Source organism: Zosterops lateralis (genome assembly GCF_965231275.1).
Source record: "Zosterops lateralis genome assembly, chromosome: 14".
Lineage (NCBI taxonomy): Eukaryota > Metazoa > Chordata > Aves > Passeriformes > Zosteropidae > Zosterops > Zosterops lateralis.
This window is the reverse complement of record NC_139774.1, coordinates 1,956,379-1,975,501: the sequence shown is the minus strand read 5'-3', so window position 1 is coordinate 1,975,501 and position 19,123 is coordinate 1,956,379. Positions and strand designations below refer to the sequence as shown.

At 61.7% G+C, this 19,123-nt stretch overlaps 1 protein-coding gene across 1 annotated transcript in view; it reads right to left on the bottom strand.

Moving 5' to 3' along the window:
- ARAP3 (ArfGAP with RhoGAP domain, ankyrin repeat and PH domain 3) overlaps positions 1–18,805 on the bottom strand; it is a gene marked incomplete at its 3' end in the record, with an annotated part of 19,047 nt that extends 242 nt beyond the window's left edge. Inside the window, 37 exon segments of the mRNA XM_083871471.1 lie at positions 6–377; positions 1,009–1,047; positions 1,302–1,439; positions 1,529–1,592; positions 2,022–2,057; positions 2,274–2,356; positions 2,513–2,646; positions 2,835–2,906; positions 2,909–2,962; positions 3,114–3,141; positions 3,143–3,229; positions 3,343–3,362; positions 3,365–3,416; positions 3,709–3,777; positions 3,929–4,076; positions 4,570–4,675; positions 4,812–5,024; positions 5,167–5,330; positions 5,610–5,673; positions 5,762–5,960; positions 6,172–6,274; positions 6,397–6,553; positions 6,626–6,757; positions 7,060–7,222; positions 7,412–7,594; positions 7,745–7,830; positions 7,977–8,176; positions 8,284–8,390; positions 9,188–9,375; positions 9,566–9,686; positions 10,153–10,222; positions 10,853–11,122; positions 14,629–14,699; positions 15,083–15,156; positions 15,420–15,478; positions 16,076–17,173; positions 18,703–18,805. Of these exon segments, the coding sequence (XP_083727597.1) occupies positions 6–377; positions 1,009–1,047; positions 1,302–1,439; positions 1,529–1,592; positions 2,022–2,057; positions 2,274–2,356; positions 2,513–2,646; positions 2,835–2,906; positions 2,909–2,962; positions 3,114–3,141; positions 3,143–3,229; positions 3,343–3,362; positions 3,365–3,416; positions 3,709–3,777; positions 3,929–4,076; positions 4,570–4,675; positions 4,812–5,024; positions 5,167–5,330; positions 5,610–5,673; positions 5,762–5,960; positions 6,172–6,274; positions 6,397–6,553; positions 6,626–6,757; positions 7,060–7,222; positions 7,412–7,594; positions 7,745–7,830; positions 7,977–8,176; positions 8,284–8,390; positions 9,188–9,375; positions 9,566–9,686; positions 10,153–10,222; positions 10,853–11,122; positions 14,629–14,699; positions 15,083–15,156; positions 15,420–15,478; positions 16,076–17,133 (5,184 nt within the window). The 5' untranslated portion in view covers positions 17,134–17,173; positions 18,703–18,805.
- Between the last annotated feature and the right edge of the window lie 318 nt (positions 18,806–19,123).

The window sequence follows — 19,123 nt, the reverse complement described above, 5'->3', positions numbered from 1 at the left end:
AGTGCCAGGGAAGGTTCCATGTTCCTCTCCAGAGAGGATGTTTTGGTGGGTCTGAGCGCCGGGGTTGGAGCTTTGCTGTTCTCCAAGTTCAAGCCCCTTTCCAGGGACACGGCTTTGGTGACAGAGGGACTTGTCACCCTGTGGGCTGGGCTGGCGGGCAGCGAGGAGCGCAGGGCAGTGGCTGGAGGCTGCTCAGGGAATGGGGACGGCTTCTTGGACCTGTCCACGGTGGGCACAGCCACCAGCTCTGCCAGCAGCCCCTGCCCCAGGTCCAGCCCTGCCAGCTCGGGGAAGTTCCCTACTTCCTCGTAGACAGGATCAATGTCTGCCTCCTTCTCCTGCTGCTCCTCCAGGGAGTCCTGGTGGATCTTCATGGGCTGGGGAGGAGAGGGGGCAGGGTGAGGGGCACTGCCCACACAGCTCAGCTGTACCCCTCTGTCTCCCCTCACCCTGCCCTCCCTGCACTGCCTGGGCATTCTTGTCCCTCACTGTGGGAGCAATACCTGCTGGGGACTCACCCTCCACCAGATCCCGTGGCTCAGGCACTGCTGCCCTTTCTTCCCCATGGCTGAGGAAGAGGGAGTTTTGGTCCTTGCCTGGGCATGGTCCATGCCACCAGCCCGGCACCCCTTGGCAGAGGGATCTGGGTGGTGTGGGCAGGTGGATGTCATGCAGAGCATAAAGCCAGGTGACAAGAAGTTCAGCCCAGTGGCCTTTTTGGAAACAACCTGATGACAAGGCACACCTAAATCTCTTTCCTCATTGATACCCTATGGGCAACGTGTGTTCAACTGGAGAGGCTCTGGAAACTGGGGCTGGACTGCTGTGGTCATGCTTGCTCACACTGGGACCCACATCCCCAGGCAGGGAACATGCAGAGCAGTGGGCACACTGCCCCTCGTCTGCCCCACAAGGTGGGCACATCTCCGAGTGCCCAGGGGATGCTGCAGGTGAGCCCTGGCACAGTGCAAAGCCAGCAGAGAATGCTCCACGTGTGCAGGTACTTACAAAGAACATGGACAAAGTCCTTCGCGTGTGCAGGCGGCGCTAGAAACAGAGGAGACAGACAGGGGTGAGCACAGAGAGCACAGAGCAGGGCCACAGGTGCCTGGGCAGGCAGGGAGGGGCAGAGGGTGCAGGAGCCTGCGGGCACGGAGAGCTGCCACGGACACAGGCACAGACACGAGCACGACACACAGCACACACAGCACCCATGGGTGCACCAGCCTCTCCAGCCCTGGGGCAGGCACAGGGTCTTGGGATGGATACAAGGACCAGGATGGGTGCAGCAGGGGCTTTACCAGGGTCTGATTGGCAGAGAGCATGGTGGCATCAGTGCTGTCCCCGTGCAGGGGCACCAGAGGCATCGTCCCAAATTTCTGCTTGGCGAGGTCGGAGGAGGAGTGTCGGCGCAGGACCACGGGGCGCAGGTCATCGTGCTGTGCACAAGGACAGGGTGGGGACAGGGGTCACGCCCGGCCAGCCCCAGCCCTGCCCATCTGGGTGGCACGGACCAGCCTGCACTCACCTGAGCCTTGAGGATGCTGGTGGTCCAGTCCCACAGCTCAGCCTGCCCTGAGCACACCAGGTACCTGCAGAGCAAATAGTGCCAGGGGGTGGGGACAGTGGGGCCCATGTCCCCTTGTCACCTTGTCTGTGAGCCTGGGGCTCTCAGGTTCATCTACACCCCATGGGGCTAAATCTCCAAAAATCTCTGCATGCCCAAATTGCTGCTTTAGGGTAAGGTGAGAGATTTTTGGGGCACCCAGCCACCACCCAGGGGGTGCTGGTGTGGGTGGGGAGGTAGGAAGGCTGTGTGGCAGGGACATGGGTGGCCCCTGGAGCCTGGCTCCCATCCTGTTCCAGGGACAATGTGGCCCCACCACTCCGCCTCACACGTGCCCCAGCTCTGCCCTAACTCCAGGACCTTGTAGCATTGCCCCTGGCTGTCCCACTCCCACTAAAACTGGGGACAGATCTTGACCTCTCCCAGCCCCAGGACGGCAGGGGAAGGTACTCACAGCTGCTGCTTGTCCAGGGTCAGTGTGAAACCCCACCTGGAAAGAAACACAAGGCTGAAGGGCAGCACTGCCAACCTCAGACACTGCCTGGGGTCTGTGGGCAGTGGGGCAGGGGGCTGAGCTCGCCCCATGGGCACAGACTTTGGGTCCAGGTGGAACCTGGTGTACTCCTGCAGCTGGGTTTGGGTGCCAGGAGCAGGGACTGAGGGTGGATATCTGCCCCAGTGCCACGGCTGGGAAGGTCCCACTTACTGAGCTGGCGGCTTCAGCTTCTTCCTAATGCCCATGTAAACCTTGGCTGTGTCCAAGGGCCACTCACGCTCTGGCTTGGCACTCTGGGAAAATACATTCACTGGGTTCAGCCTGGCTTGGTGCCAGCCTCCCTGCCACGGGGACAGCAACCAGTGCACCGCTGCTGTCCCCTAGGCTCCTCCTCCCTGCCTCTCCTCCCACCCCGGGGCTCAGGTCCGTCCCACAGCATCCCTCGGTACCCTCTTCTCCTTGAGCAGCAGCAGCCTCCTGTCCCGGATGACGAAGTAACGCTCCTGAAACTTGCTCCCCAGCAGCTTGGGGGACTCCTCACGGCATTTCAGCAGCCCACACTTGGGAGTCTCACGCTTGGCACCTGCTCAGTGTGGGGACATGAGGGAGACATGAGAGGGGCTGGCATGGGGAAGATTGCAGAAGGATCCCACTGTGGGTCTTGGTAATGCGCCCCTGATGGCTGCACAGTTGTGAGCAGGGCAAGAGAAAGCTCAGGCAGAGCTGTCCCCCTCTGGGGACATCCTGAGGGTCCCTGTGTGCTCCCCTTACCTGTGAAGAGACAGCTGCCCTCGCCGATGGGCACCTTCCTCACCAGCAGGTACGCGGCGCTGGGCTCGGGAGCTTGCACCACTGCAAGGCCTGCTCCAGCACCTTCTCCTTGGGGTGCAGGGGCCGCTCTGGGGGACATGGGGACACTCTCACCACTGCGTCTCCTTCCCTGTGCCAGTTGCTGTCCCCTCTGCCACCACCGGAAAGCCCCCCCCCGTACCCCACATCCCACTCTGGCCATGCCAGAAGCATCCCCTTGGGCCATCCCCCTGTGCTCACCCAGCTCCCCGTTCTCCAGTGCCTCAAAGGGTCAGCCAGATGTCCAGGCTGGCGGCCACGTTGCGCATCTCCAGCACCTGGTTGGTCAGTTCTTCTGCTGTCATGGTGGGGGACACCTGGGGCCGGACACACGAGGAGCTGCAGTGGGTGGTGCAGGGTGGGCCCCAGGGATGCCAGGAGCCCGTGTCCCTCCTCACCTGCTCTGGCACAACCCCGCTGGGGGACTCACCTTCAGGGTGACACAGCAGTCGGCACCTTCTGCTCCAGGTACACCTCAATGATGAGGTCCCCTGCCTGGGAGAGCTGTGGGGACAGTGGGTGGCATTGGTGCAATGTTGGTGGGGGTGCTCAGCACATCCCACCTTCCCTGGGGCTGGAGATGGTTTCCTGGGAAGGTGGGGATGCTTATCCTCTGGGCAGGAGCCTCAAAGTGATGGGCACAGCAGAGGTAAGAGGGGGAACATCCTTTCCCAAATGTGGATATGGAACAGTGGGGACCCAGGGTGGGCAGCTGGGAGTGTCCCCATCCTCCAGTCAGTCCCCCCAGCCCAGGGGTCCCTGATGTGGTGGGGATCAACAAGCACATTCCCAGTACCTGGGTGTCCTTCCAGGTGGTGATCAGGCTGTTCTCCAGATCCATCTGGGATACCTGATCCTCATCAATCTGCCAGAGGAAGAGTGCACAGGGTCAGTGTGGAGCGAGGACACAGGGCCAAGATGGAGGGACATAGGGAGAGGCAGAGGTGGGCAGTATGGGGGGATCCAAGGGGGTCTGGATCAGACCCAGCATGGAGGGGCTGCAGGCCCCTGCTTACATTGAAGATGCTGACGTAGTTGTCAATGAGATCTTCCATCACCTTGACCTCGTGCTCCCCTTTGCCATCCGTCTGGAAGAGGCTGGGTGCAAAGAGCAGTGACAGGTTCTTGGTGCTCATCTGGTTGAGGTCTGCACATTTCTGCACCCTGGCACAAGGAGCACAGAGGTGAGGGGCTGGTCTCGCTCAGGGTGGGGTTTCACCCCCAGCCACCCTCCTCTGCCTAATTCAAACTCCCCTGAGAAACAGCCTGAATGTCCCCAGCCCCTCAGCAGTGGGAACTTCAAGCTGGTCAGTTCCTGTTCTGAGAACTTCCCTCTGCCATCAAACCAGACAACAGCACTACCTCAAACTGTGACTGAAAATGGGAATTGAGTGTTCTCTGTCTTTCTGGGGCACTGGATGACATTTACATCCTACAGGGTGTCCCCTAGTCCCAAACTTCCTGTCACTCCCCCTTGCTGCAGGATGGCTTTGGGAATGTTCAAGGTGTTGCAGACATTCCAGCAGCAGCTGCATGGGTGGAGCAGGGCATGGGGCCCTCCCTGTCTCTTAGGGATAGGAGCCAGCATTCCCTGGGCAGCAGGGAGACCCCACAGTCTGCCTGGAGCAGGGGACTCTGAGGGCAGGGCCCCACTGACCGGTAGAGGTGCCCGATGAGCGCAGCCAGGGTTTTGTGGTTGAGGCGAGGCAGGCGCTGGATGAGCTCCTTGTACCGCTCCAAGCGCTGCGGCTTCGAGGTGATTCCTGCAGAGAGGAAAACCAGACCCTGCCTGAACCCAGCCGATCCAGAGCTGACACCAAGGCTGGCACCAGGACCCCACCCAGGGGAACTCTGGCCCCAGAAAACCCAGTGCAGAGCAGGGCTGGGTGAAGGAGGTACCTGCAGCCTCCTTCCACTGCGGGTGCAGCTCCAGGGTGAAGATGGGATCTTCCAGCTCCCGGAAGAACCTCTTCAGCACGTCGGTGACATCCTCGATGAAGTTGTCGCTGATGCGCAGCTTGACGTTGCGGGCATCCCGGCGGAACTCCTCCATCAGTACCTTGATCCGGGACTTGGCCCCGTTCTTGCGGTAAATCCCCTCGTGCCGCAGCCCTGGGACAGGGAGATGGGGTCACAGGGGCCGGGTCCTGCTCAGAGAATCCCTCATGGAGCTGGTGGCCCCGGGGCGGTGCCTCCTGCCGGGATCCATCGGCCATACCGAGGTGCTGGAGGTGCTGGGGTGTGCTGGGCTCACCGTACTGGGTGATGAAGGCGATGCAGGAGTCCACGATGATGGGGATGTCCCCCCGGCTCAGCTGCTGGTCCCTCAGGGCATTGCCCCGGCCCCCTGCTGACGCCTGGATGTCACTGTACCACGCTGCCGAGTCTGCCCGCGACAAGCCCTGCAGGTGAAATGTCCTGAGAACAACAAGGGCAGAAAAGAGGGTTGTCACAGGGGCAGGTTATCCCCTCCTGCCTGTGACAGGGAGCAAGGGCCAGACAGGCTGAGCTGAGAGACACCCTACCCCCTCCCCGCAGAACACCTCTGCAAGCCCCTCAGTCACAGCCCTGCTGTCCCAGTAACTTCCCCACCAGGGATTTGGGATCAGCATCGGCCCATCCAGCAGTGCCTTTGCCCTGGGCAGCATGCCGAGGTTGCTTGGCTCATTCCCCATCACTCCCATGGCCAGGACTCACCTCCCCATCTCCACCAGGACCAGCAGCTCCTTCTTCTCGGGGGTGTCCGTGGGGGGAACCAGGCCTGCATTGAGGGGAGAAACTGAGGAGTCAGAGCCATGCAGAGCCACCAGGTGGTGCCTGCCCCGGGCTGTGACACGGCTGTGACTCACTGAGCTCCTGCAGGCGCCGCAGGTTGATGCTGTCCTCAGCCCCGTCCTCCTCGGCGGGGCAGATGAAGAGGTGGCTCTTCTGCAGGATGAAGAAGGCCCGCTGCCAGCGCTCGGGGTTCAGCATGCACTTGTAGCGCAGCTGGCCCACGCGCTGGAACTCGTAGCCCAGCAGGCAGTGGCAGCTCACGGGGGTGAACCACTGTGGGATGGAACAGGAGATGAGCAGGGTGAAGACAGGGCTCCACCTCTGAGGGCTGACCCCCACGAGGATGGGGGAGGCCACCAGTGAGGATGGGAGCCCCTGGAAAGGGAGGAGAGTGCTTCCAAGAGCGGATGAAGACTATGGGGAGCTGTGAGGAATCACAGTAGGGATGCAGGGACAGTCTGGGGACATGTTAGGGCTGGCTCACCTTGCCAATGGCACTGGCCCAGGCTTGCAGTGTTTCAGGCCCATCAGTTCCCAGCTGCTGCACTTTTTCCCCAGTGAGGAAGAGCTCAAGGGTGAAGCGAAACCTACAGAGGATGAACCAGCCCATGAAGACAACCCTGTCCATGCCCCCAGAGCCAGAGCAGGCACTGCACCAAGCAGGGAGCCCAGCCCTGCTGTCGGTGTGCCCCATGCTTTCTGGGGGTACCTTTCAGTGGGGCCAGGGCTGGTGACTGCCTGGTGGGGTCTGTTGACCCCCAGGGAGATGAGATCCCCGCAGTCAATGTGGCCCAGGGGCTCAGTGCATTTCTCAGTCTCGAAGAAGAGCAGGGCTTTCTCCAGGGAGCACCATGTGCGCTGGAAGTCTGCAGGAATGGGGGGTCAGTGGCACTGGGGTGGACACCCTCTGCCTGCCCTCCCACACTGCCCACACTCACCCTCTTTGCTCTTCCTGGCCCCTGGGAGCTTTGAGGGGGCCGTGGCCCGGTACAGGTACCCGCTGTGTGTCACTGGCTGGGTGATCTCATTGTAAACGCCCTCTGGGCCTGTGTCCCGTGTGCGGGGGCTACCTGTGGGACACAGCACTGAGGGTGGGGTGGGGTGGGAGCAGGCACCAAATCGTGGGTACCAGAGGGAGAGCCCACTCATGCAGGTGTAGGCAGCAGGGAGTGCAGACATGGCGTTCCCTGAACAGGGACTCCAGAGGAACCCACTGATCAGAGATTCCAGAAGAATCCTTAAACAGGGTGGGTCCCCCAGGGGGCCACCTGACACTCTGAGTGTCCCTAGCCTTGGGCCATGCTAGGAGGGGCAGGGCCAGCAGCAAAGAGGAATTTCCTCCACCACACCACAGCTTGAGGGTCCTCCTTACCTGAAAGGTTCCTGGGCCTTTTGCCCTCTGGTCCCCACCAAAGGTCAGGCCCCGGGGCCGCCTCAGTGGCAGCAGGATCAGAGGCCAGAGCAGCCTCTGAGGATGAGAAGAACTGCAGGATGGTCTTGAGCAGGGCTGGTCCTGCCACTGCAGTGCACAGTGCCTGGGGTGAAACAGGCACATTTAGGGACCACGTCCTGGCTCATGGAGACCCGAGCTTCCTCCTAGAGCTGCTCCAAGGCAGCCAAACCAGGGCACAACCTCCCCAGACCTGCCTAGCACGAGGGAGTGAGCACAGGCAGCCAGGCAGGAGGCGCTGGGGTGTCTGCCAGCACCTCGAGGTGTCCCCTACCTGCAGCACCTCCTCCTGAGTGGCGTAGTGGGGGTGGGGCAGGCGGTACCGCCCCTCCCGGTACTTGCGGGCTATGAAATCCCGCCTGTGCTCGGCGCCGCTGTCCGGGGTGATGGCCTCGGTGGCGGGGAGCCGAGCGGCCCAGAACCGGTTGGCTCGGTCATTTCCCAGCACGATGAAGAGCTGTGGGAGAGCCCCATGGTCATGGCGAGCCCCAGGGTCAGCAGGAGGAGCAGGATTCCCAATGTTCCTGGAGGAGACCGTGGGACTGCTGCCTTGCCCGAGGAGCAGCCTGGCCTCTGGGCACACCATGCCCTGCCCTGAGTGTCTCACCTGCACGATTTCATTGGACCAGACGCTGGTGTCCAGCTTCAGGCTTTGCACCTTGGAAATGTTGGAGCCCAGGCTGCGGTGCTGCCCTGCAGGGAGCAGGAGAGTCAGCACTCCGTAACCTGTTGGGGAACTGGTCCCCAGGTTATGCCCCCACCCCAGCTGGCACCATGCCTGCCAGGCCAGGCCAGCCCACACCCCCAGGATGCCCCTGTGCCCCCAGGAGTTATCCCACCTGCACACTGCTTGCAGATGACCACGCACAGGTTGATGGAGGCCCAGTCGGGACTCTGAGCCCAGCAGTCGGCACAGAATTTGTTGGCTTTGTTGGACCAGATCTTCTCTGCCACCTCGTAGTCGTAGAGCATCTCGGCGATGGCCTCCTGCAGCGCCTCCATCCACTCCCGCTTCTCCCGCTCCGACTCCGCCATGAAGCTGGGAGCAGCGGCACGGCCGGGGCTCAGGGGGCGGCAGCAGCCAGCAGAGCCCAGGCCCGGCTCCCGAAGGCTCCTCCCTCCTCATCCCCCCGGCCGCCGGGGTACCTGAACGTTTTGGAGGGGGTGATGAGCTCGAAGCTGCGGCTCTTGGCCTCGCGGATGGTGGAGCCGCGCATCTCGATGAAGCACATGGCGATGCCCATTTTGAAGAACTGCAGTTCAGAGGGACAGCGATGTTGGTTCTGCTCTCTGGTTCGGCTGCCTGAACACACCACCCTGGGCATGCCTGTGGTGCTGGGGCTGCAACAGCCTGTGGCACCTCCAGCATCCCACCCCTGCTTTGTCTGGACAAGCCCCTTCCACCCTCTCAGCCACCTCTCCTCTGACATAAAGCACCCTGCAAATACATTAAGCCTTCAAATGAAAGGCAAGTTCTGCCCACAACCCCTGAAATGTGGCTATCCAGGTTCCTTTCTTTTGGGGATTTGAGTCAGGGACACTGACTCAAAAAATAAAACAAACATCAACATGAGCCAACACCTCAGAGCTGATGCTGCACACAGGCAACCTGGAAGTGAGGTGATGGAAATAAAAACGGGTGCTAAGAAAATTCAGCAGAAAGGAAGTGGAGCATTCTGTGGGCAGCAGCAGCAGCGTGGGAGGTGACAGGGACCAGCTGTCACTGCAAGTCCCCCATGCAGCAGGTATATTTGCTGCTGATTCCGTGGCCATTGGTCTAGCTCTCCTGGGATGGATTGGGATGCTTGGTGTGACCAGGACCAAACTGCCTGGTGGAGATGATGATAATTTGGTGATAGTGAGATAATTGGGAGGGGGGGCCACTCCTGGTACTCATCACTGCTGCCTTGGGCAGGATCTCCAGTTTCCTGCTCTGCCATTCCCTTTTTCCTGCCCATCTATTTCCTCTCTGCTCTGCCTTTGGCACCAGCCCTGGCTCAGCTCCCTCCATCCCTCTCATCCCATGTGGGAGTCTGCTCTGGCCACAAACCTGCTCACTCTTGTACAGCCACATCTCAGTCAGGCTCAGGGCTGCGAAAACCTTGGATTTCTGGCCCTTCAGCTCCAGGGTTCCCGACTTCTGGCAGTGGGCAGTGTTGGCAGGCCGGGGCCGGGACCCCACCAGGCGCTGCTCCATCACCTTCTTCTGCAGCGTGGAGCACCACTCATTCCTCTGGGCTGGGGACCAGGCAGGAGGGAGCAGGGCTGAGCCCTTCCCAACAGCCCTGGCACAGAGCAGAGCACCCAGAAGGCAGGCAGGGCATGTTCTGGGGATGGGGTAAGAGCTGCCTGTGGGATGCTCTGGCTGGAGAAGGGAGACAGGGATGGTTTCTTAGGGCTGGGGGCCCTGGCCCAGGTTTTCACTCACCCTCATTCTCAGCACGGAAGACAAAGATCCGATGGCTGGTGATGACCTGGAACTTGTTGTCCTTGGTGGAACGAGCCATTTCAATCACAGACAGTGGGACCACTCCTTTGGGATAGGGCTCCTGGAACGAGCCCCAGGCAGAGTTACCCTCTCTGCCCTTCCCACAGGGCACATCCATGACCTGGCACATCCTCCACATCCCACCCAGGAGCCCCAGGCATGACTTGGCACATCCTCCATGTCCCCTGGCTGCTCTGCTGGCGCTGCCTCACAGCAGAGCCTGCAGGCTCCAGCAGCCAGGTGCATGCTGGGGATTCAGGAAAGGATGGATCCATGGCTGGGCCCCTGTTTCCAGGCGGACCTCCCCTTTTCTGCTCCCTGTTGGCAGAGGGACCCTTGCTATGCTGGGCTCCCTATGGCTAAGGCTGTGCTGGGAGCCTTCCAGGCATCAGCTGCTCCACCCTGGTGATGGCAGAGCACTGCTGGCTCCTTCCAAAAGGACAAGGGGAGGCAAAGGGGATGTGGCAGTTCCCCAGGTGGTGTCGAGGCTCAGCATCCCCACTCTGCCCCACTCTGCCCCTTGGTACCTTCTCACTGCTGAAGTACATCAGGTTCTTCCCATCAAAACGGACGTAGCGCCTCTGGAAGACATAGTTCCTGTTGGGATGGCAGAAAAACTGTTGGGAAGGGGATGATTCCCCCTCATAGACCCTTTCTCCTCCCAGGCATGGTTGAACAGAGAGCTTTGCAGCAGGCTGGGGTACCCAAGAGGTTCGTCTTCCAAGGGGAGCACACCGACCAGAGCAGCCACCTCACCTTGCCCAAGGGGGGGCTTTACCTTTGGGGGCTGCCCCTGGATCCCTGGAAGTGTTCCAAGCCAGTTGGACTGGGCTTGGAGCAATCTGGGACAGCAGGAGGTGTTCCTGCCCATGGCAGGGTGTGGAATTGTCGCCCTGATCTTTTTCAGCCTTCTGATATTTGCATTTTTGTAGTGGAGTTTCTCATGGATTTTCAAGTAAACAAAGTGACGTTTACATTCCTGTCTGGAGGAAGGACAATTGATGGACTTCTAGTTTGACCAGTGTGGTGGAAGAGGTGGCAACCTTACCCTTCAATCCCTGGTCATTGTCCCAAATCTGTATAAATCGAGGTCAAGAAATAAACTGCCCTCTTTTTTGCCCTGATGACTGACTGTGTGTGTGTCCTTTATTTCGTGTCCTAAAGCGACATAGAATGAGATGATCTCAAGGGCTCTCCCAGCCCAAAGGCTGCTGTGATTCCACGTACCCCTGTGGGGACAGCTTGTCCAGCCAGCCGCTGAGCATGGTGGGCCGGGGCTCAGACAGCGACGTGAAGCTGGCGTAGGGCGAGATGGTGAGGTCGTCCAGGACCTCATCGGGGTACAGGTGGGCTGGCAGGCTGAACGGGGAGCCCTGGGCTCGCGGGGCCTCCACGGTGGAATAGCCCTCGGTGTCGTTGTGGGCGATGCGCTCAATGAGCCGGCTGCGGCTCTCCTCGTCCTCGCTGCGGCCCTCGCTGCTGCACTCGCTGCTCGTCCTGAGGAGAAGGGGCTGTGAGGGCTGGGAGCACAGCAGAGGCCTGGGGAGCCCACCCCAGCTGGGGACACCTGGCACTGCTCCTGGCCTCATCCTGACCTGCTTGGGGCACCCAGGGATGTTGGGGTTTGCATCTCCATGAGTGCTCAGGAGCCCCATGGCCACCAGCAGGCCAAGGTCACCCAGTCCTACGTGATGGCACAAAGGCTGGGGCTTCCCTGCTTCAGGGAATGTCACACAGGGCACCACCACACGTCTCCAAACCCCTGGCATCACCTCCTTCCCCTCTTCACAGGTAGCAAAGGAAGCCAGGCAGATCCCCAATCCCGTGTCCTCCTCCCTGCCCCACACCCACCCCAGCTGCTCCCTTCCTCTGCCCTCCAACATTCCCAGCACTGTGAAACTCGTGCCACGACTCCTTTGTGCCTGCTCTTGTGTCCAGCCCAAATGCTGGGCTGGTGGAACTCCTGCATCCCTCTCCTTTCCTTGGGAAGCCGTGCTAAACCCCCAGCCAGGCCTGCTGAGGCTCTCCAGCCATAACAATAAAAGGAAATTATAAAAATAAGCTGCTAAGCCTGCCCCTTCCCATCAGCCCTCTCAGTCAGGCGTTTTTCTTTCCCTGGAAAGGAAATGTGCTGGAAAATGTCTGACAGTGCCAGGAGATCACGGGAGGACTGCCCAGGTGCAATGATGATGGGCAGGAAGACAGTTGTGGCAGCTGGGACACCCCAGCACCCATGGGAGAGCTTCCATGCTAAATCCACGGTGGAATCCAGTGCCAGAGGGAGGAGGAGGTTCCTAAAAAGGCAACGAGGGTGATCCAAGACTTGTCCCAGCTTCTGTCTGAGGAGCACCTGAGCAAACTGGGCATCTTCAGGGTGCAGGGTGAGTGGCGAGGGCAGGCTCGTGAGAACGGAAAGGAGCTTCAGCCACAGGAGCTGGGTGACATCAGACAAATCCAGCAGGAGCAAGAGGCAGAACCACTGGGGAAAGGAGCAGGTGAGCTCTGGGAATCCTCCTTGGAGATGGAGACATTTTGTAGAAGAAACCCACAGAATGTGAGAAAGTGTCTCCAGTGTCAGTTCATGAGAAGCTTCAGAACCACAAGAAGGACCCCAAATACCTCCCCTCATAAATTCTCCCAACACCTGGTTTTGGGCACTGCCTCATCCTAGGACAGGCACTGGACAGGCACTTTCTGAGGCCATCAGACACCAGATGTCCCTGATCCACATGGGACAGGAGCAAGCCCTAAATCTGCCTGGGAAGATGCTGGGCTGGAGCCATCCCAGCTGGGGTCTGCTCCAGAGGAGTGGGGTGGTGGATGGAGGGGATGGAGAGGGAAAACGGCCTGTTTGGTCCAGGAAAGACAAGAGATGGCCCTGGGTGGCTGTGAGGCTCAGAGCACAAGGAAGATTGCTGTTCAAGCAGCACAACAGAGCCTTGGCAGGCTGACTCATCTGGCTGCAGTCCCAGCCTGGTCTGCAGATGCTTCAGGAAGGACTGGACAAGGAACGGTGTGGCTGGAGGACTGTGAGTCACAGGCACACAGCAGCCTTGAGTGCCAGGGCTGAGTGGGAGGCAGACCCAGGGAATGGGTCAGGGCAAGAGGAAAATGGGAAAAAGTCCATGACAGCCCCTTCCTGAGCTGTGACTTCAGTCAATGAAATTGCAAAGAGATGGGGGCCACTGAGCATCCAGCAGGGACAAGTGAAGCCCACGGTGCCTGGTGAGCCTGACCCAGCCCCCTGAGCTCCGTGGGGTGACACTGTCACTGCCATGCCACCTCTCTGTCCTGCTGAGACTGATGCCTGGAGCGGGGCACCAGCAGTTCAGGGGACTGAGCATCACCAGTGTGGATGAAGGTGCTCAGACAGAGCAGGTAAATCCTACCCTACGCTCCTTCTGCACCCTCAGAGACCCAGCTCACAGTTTGCAGGGAATTTTGCATTCCTCTTCTTGTTTCTGAGGATATTTTCTTGCTGTTGTGATGGCTCTGCCCACCCCTGACCCTGACACTGCCCCCCCAAGCCAGTATGGGCCAGACAAAGCTCCCCCAGAACAGAGCAAGGGGAGTTACCATAGGAAAAGGGGCAGAAGGGCCTCTCTGAAGTTTGGGACTGGGAAATATTTCCCATGACAAGTGGATTGGTGGGCTGCAGAGGACGCCTGGTCACTCCCAGTGACACAAGGATGAGGAGCGGCTGAGCTGGAGAAACACCAGTGCTGCAGGGGAGGATCAGGATGTCCCACAGAGGCAGCAGAGCTGGGGCCAGGGCTGGCCAGCAGCCCCTCAGCAGCTGAGCACATCCCACAGCTCTGCTTCAGGGAACCGGTGGGGATGGGTGTGGAAGGAAAGTGCTGGAGCAGCTGCATACTGGAGACTGTGAGGACAGTGCAAAAGGTCCTCAAAGGCTTCTCTGTCTCCTGTTCCACTCTGCACACCCCAGCCACGTTGGTGCTTGGGCTGGGAGAGAAAACCTGTGAGCTGCTGCCCCTGCTGATGGTCACATCCTGCCTCTTCTCAGCTGCAAAATCCCACAGCTGCAAGTGCCTGGCCAATTCCCTTGGGATGTTCTGGATCCCAGATCCCTAGAAGCTGGGGATGCAGACAGGTCAGTGTCCAGCTCCTCTCTGAGCTGATTCAGATGATCCATGGGAGATTTCAGCATTTCCTTTTACAAAACTCCAGTTCCCAGGTATTTGTAGTTCCCTGTCCTTGGCTGTGATCTGTGCCACAGGCTCAGGTGACACTCCAGTGCCACACAGCCAGAGCCCCTCCCCAGAGAGGGACTGGGGCCACACTGGGCCAGGGGGGCCATGGACACGCACACTGGCCAGCAGGGCCACGCCAGAGCTGAAGGCCACAGAGCTGCAGCTCACCTCCTCCTCTCTAAGCAACACAGGAAAAGGAACCCTCCCCATCCGAAATGGGAAGAGCAGCTTTCCTTCCTCTTTTTGAGATGCTATCAGGAGTTATGGAAAGTACATTTCAAAAGTGTTTTAAAGGTGCCCCTCACAATTTCACTGTCCACCACCACAGAGTGACTGAGCAGCAGATACTGACCTGATGCTGCTGGAGCCTTCAGAGATTGCACAACCCCTCATCTGGAACTTGGAGCCTTCTAATTCCTGAGTACTCCCCATCCCCCATGGTGTTTCCTTGTTCTCAAAGGCCAAATCCAGGTTCCTCTGGGTGTACAGGTGACCAGTGCCACTGATGCTGCCCCAGCTGTGCACTCAGAAATCTCTTGTCAAGCACTGTCCCTGCAAGGGCCACCCACCAGCACAGCTCCTTCCCATCTCCAAACCCATCAGCTCTTCTAGAGACTGCTGACACCATCCCAGACACCCCTGGCACCATCCCAGACACTCCTGATCAGCCCTGCCGTGGGGAAAAAACCCCCATCCCCTCTCAGGCTGTCCCCGGTGGTGTGCCCTGTCCCCTGACACCCAGCCCAGCCCCTGTGGCCCAGAGGAGCTGATCCCAGAGGAGCTGATCCCTACCTGCAGCCTTCTCTCTCCAGTTCCAGCTCGGACACGGCCTCGTAGCTCTGCTCAGAGGAGATGCCAACACCCTGGGAAGACAGAATGGTCACCTCTCCTGTCCCATCCCAGACCCTCTCAGCCTGCCTGGCCTACAGTGCAGGGGCTCAGCCTGTGACCCTCAACCCAAAATCACAGAATCTCCTGAGCTGGAAGGGACACATCCAGCCCAGCTCCTGGGCCTGCACAGACACCCCAACAATCCCCCTTGGGCATCCCTGGAGTGGTGTCCAAACACTCCTGGAGCCCTGGCAGCCTTGGGGCTGTGCCCATTCCCTGGGCAGTGCCACCACCCTTTGGGGGAAGAACTGCCAGGCACCGCGGCCTCAGCAGCTGCAGCGCCCGACTTTGCAGTAGCTGGTGGGATGCAGAGTGACAGCAGGGGACAGCCACCACCCCCACAGTGTCCCCTCACCTTTGGCTCCCGGGGTGGGGCCACATGGCCAAAGAAGGTCTCGCTGTAGGGGCTGACGGGAGGATCATTCACCTCTGTGGGAGGGAAAGGCATCAGTGGTGCCTGCGGCGAGGGAGAGACCAGCCAGGACTCCCAGTCCTTGAGAGGGACTCCTCGAGCCCACCACAGTGCCCCCCAACACCCGGGGCACTTGACACGGTGACACTCGGGGGGCTGGAATGGGCCAGCCCAGTCCCCGAGTGCGGCAGGGGCAGGGGCGGGGACAGGCGGCGTGTGGGTGACCCTCTCCCCTCCTCGGGGACACCCGCAGTCCCTGCTGTGCCCCGGGGGCTCTCACCTGGCTTGCTGGAGGGTCTCTGTGGGATGGGGGGCAGGACCCCGCTGGGCCAGCCGGGACTGCAGGAAAACAGGACAGGGGTTACTGTGGCTGGGAGTCTCTGGTGTCCCGTCTGGCTGGACAGGAACTGCTGGACGCTGCTCCCGAGCCCGGCTTTGTCCCCTGGAATGTGCAGCATCCCCTCCCTGTTCCAGCTGCCCTCCCTGGTCCCTTTTCTTCCCAACCTGGAGCCGCTGGGCTGTGTCTTCTGGGGCTGTAGGGCATTTCCCACCCCAGCATCTCCCCCTCTGCCATCTCCCATCTCGTTCCCAGCAGGACCCAGCCCCAGAACCTTCCCTGAGGCACCCCCTCACCGTGCTGGGAACCCCCAGCCCTGCTGCCAGAGGGGCAGAGAAAGGGCAGCAGCCTCTCCTTGCATGCAGAAGGAGCCATCGGGGGGCCCAGAGCCGTCCTGTCATCTCAGAGGGATCGCAGCTGCCGTACCCAGAGCTCGGGGCAGGCACGGGGAGGGTGGTGAAAGGGGCCTGTCAGCACCTGGAGGGAGGCAGGGCCAGGCTCTGGGGTGGGTCCCGGGGCTGGGGGCTCTCTGGATCCTGATCTTTGCCTGCTCTACCCGCCCCGTCCGCACCCAGGACTGAGGGAAAGCATCGGCTTACTCGGACTTGTCCTCCGGCTGGGTCTGCTCCTGGGGGGACAGAGCCGGGGGCTGAGGGACACCCGCACCCCGGGGCCCGTCCTCCCCTCGCGGCTCCTCCGCGGGCGCGGACGGGCGCTCGAGTCCTTCGTAGATGATGTTGGACACCATCTCCAGGCGGGCCTGCCCCGAGCCCGGCTGCGAGGCTGCCCGGGGGCACGGCGAGGGCTCCCTCCTGGCCGGGGCGGGCAGGGGAGGGCTGGGGGCGGCGGGACCCTCCAGGGCACCGCCAGGGCCGGGCTCGGCTGCCGGGCCCCTGTGTCTGTGCCGCGGGGGGACGCACGGGACGGACGGCGAGGATTTCTCCGATGTCTCCGGGGTTTGTCCGTGACTCGGGGACGGCCGTGTGTCCTCCCGAGCGCTGTCCCGCCCTCGCAGCCGGGACGCTATCACACCCATGGCCACGGCTGCCCCTGGATCAGCTCCGGCCTCCGGGCTCTCCAAATCCGTGGAGCTCTCCCCTGGCACAAAGCCCTCCAGTACCACAAAGGCTGACGGTGCCCTCTCGCTGCCCGGGCCTTGTGCTAGCACCGCGGAGCGTGCCGGGGGCACGGGCACCGATCCCTGCTCTGCCTTTGAGCGAGGGAAAACCGTCCTCGGCTTGGGAACGGGCTTCACGGCGGGAGGAGCGGGGTCCTTCTCTCCCGGCGCTGCCTGGCTGGGCACGGGGACGCGCGGCTGCGTCCCAAAGGCGTCACCAGTCCCTCCCGGCTCTGCTCTCATGGCATCCTTGCCCTCCTGGGGGGCATCCAGGACCTCCGTGCCTCGGGAATGGGTGTCTCCTGCTGCGGGTCTCCCCCGGGATTGACTCAGCACCCGAGTCTGCTGCGCCAGGGCGAGGATCCTCTTGCGGTGGCCGGTGGCGGTGATGCCCATCTGCTGCAGGTGGTGGCTGTCCAGAGAGGTGACATCTCTGGCCACGCGGTATCCGTGCTGCCTGAAGACATCCCGGTACCTCTCCAAGTGGATGGTGGCCAGCCAGTCTGCAATCTCCGAGTCAGGGCCGCACGGGGAGCTCATGGCCCTGAGGTGCCTCTGCGACGGATGCTCAGCCCATCATCTGTGCGAGGAGGGGACAGAGGGGCTGAGGAGGCAGCAGGAAGGGAAAGGGGGTGGGTTCAGCTGCCGTGAATCCCGTGGGTGGGAGCGCGGGATGGTCCCAGAGATCCCCACACCTCGCTGCCGTCCCCGCAGCCGCTCACCTCCCGGCTCCAGGAGCCGGCATCCTGTTATTCCCCAGCCCCAGCCTCTGCACCGCTCCCCGGGGCTGCTGGAGCCGGATCCTGGCCCCGCTTTGTCGGCGGGGCCGTGACCCGAGCCCGGGCAGGAACTGAGCGTCCGGGGGCTCACGGGGGAGCGAGTGATGGAGCCGATGCCGAGCGCTGGGACATGCCGAGCCCCGCGGGCCGGAGCCGCGCAGCCGCGGGGGTGTCCCGGGCAGATAACGCGGGGAGCAGCGCGGCCCCTCCCAGGGGATGAGCTCCTGTGTCGGCCAGCTCGGGGAGGGCTCTGCGGCCGGAAGGGACAGACCATAATCTCTCTCTCTCTCGCTGCTGGCGAGGGCATGGGAGAGGTCAGCATGACTCACGGGCAAACAGAGGGGGGACAGCCTCCCACCCGGCCACCCCCGGGCGGGCCGGACCCCCCACTGCCAGCACCCGCACATCGCACGGCCAGGCTCGGGTGCCGCCAGGGACGCCGAGCCCGGAGTGATTGGCCAGCACAGCCGCGGGACACGGCGTGCTGAGGGCCTTTTTCCCATGAATCACGCAGCTCCGCACTAAACCATCTGTGCTGACTGTGCTGCCACTGGGTCTTTTTCCAGTTCCTCCATTTCCCTCTATTGTTCGGCTCAGGCTTCCTTCCTGCTGCCTGCACGCTCCCACGCATCCCCTGCCCCCTCCCGCAGGAGCTGCGTCCCAAACCCGGCCAGGGAGAGCCGGGCTGAGCCCCCGGCCGTGCCCAGCACGGGCATGTCCCGCTGGCCTGCCCAGGCGTGGGTGCCGTGGGGAAGTGCCCTGGGAGGCTGCGGTGTCCCCGCGAGCACGTGGGAGACGCTGTCAGCGAGGAGGAGGGACAGTCACGGCACGGGCTGGACACGGGGAGAAGGACAGGGGGACAGGGCAGCTCTCAGGCTGCTGTGGGACCGACAGAAAAGGCAGGGCAGGGCAGAGATGTCCCACAGCGATGTGGGCTGGGTGTCCATGCCCCGGGGTTAAAGGGCTGTACCCACTTCTGCCCAGCAGCTGGGGCCAAAATGGGACAATTTCCCCCTTTTTCATGCCTGTTTCGCCCTGAGGGATCTGCGGCCGGCTCTGCCCTCTGCCCGCCCTGCCTGGGGCTTCTCCAGTCAGGAGATGTCTCCTGAGACCTCCCCGTTCCCGGGGCTCTGGGGCCGTGCCGGGCCCCAGGCTGTGGTGTGGCACTTTGGGGCAGTGCAGCCGTGCCCAAGGGCAGCGGCACTTCACGGGCAGGTGGGCACCATCCCTGGGCCTACAAACCCATGCCCGTCTGGCACAGCCCCTGCCTTTCCCACCGTCCCCAAATCTGTCCCATCCATCTCCTGCTGCCCTCGCGGTTGTCCCTCACCTCTGGCTGTCCGCAGCCCCCCGGAGCAGCACGGTGGCAGCGCCGTGTGGGCTCCGGGGCCACCTCGCTCTGGGCTCCAGGGTGATGCCAAGGCAGTCCCGTGCAGGAACTGCTGCGGCTCCGCGGCACCCAGCCTGCGCCTCCCACTGCCGGTCCCTCCTCCAGGCCAACCCTCTGGTCCCCATCCCTGTCCCACCCTCTGTCCTGTCCCTTTCCAGGCATGACGCTGTCCCGGCTGTGCTGTGTCCTGTCCCTCAGCCAGGCCCTGGCTTCTTCTGGGCTAAACTGGAGAACAACAGGCTAAAATGTTTGTGTTGATGAGGGGACTTGGGAGAGCTGGTGTTGGGGATGGGTGGGTGAAAATTTGGGCATATCAAAACCTTTGTGCTGTGGGGATGCTGGGAATGCAGCACCTCATCCC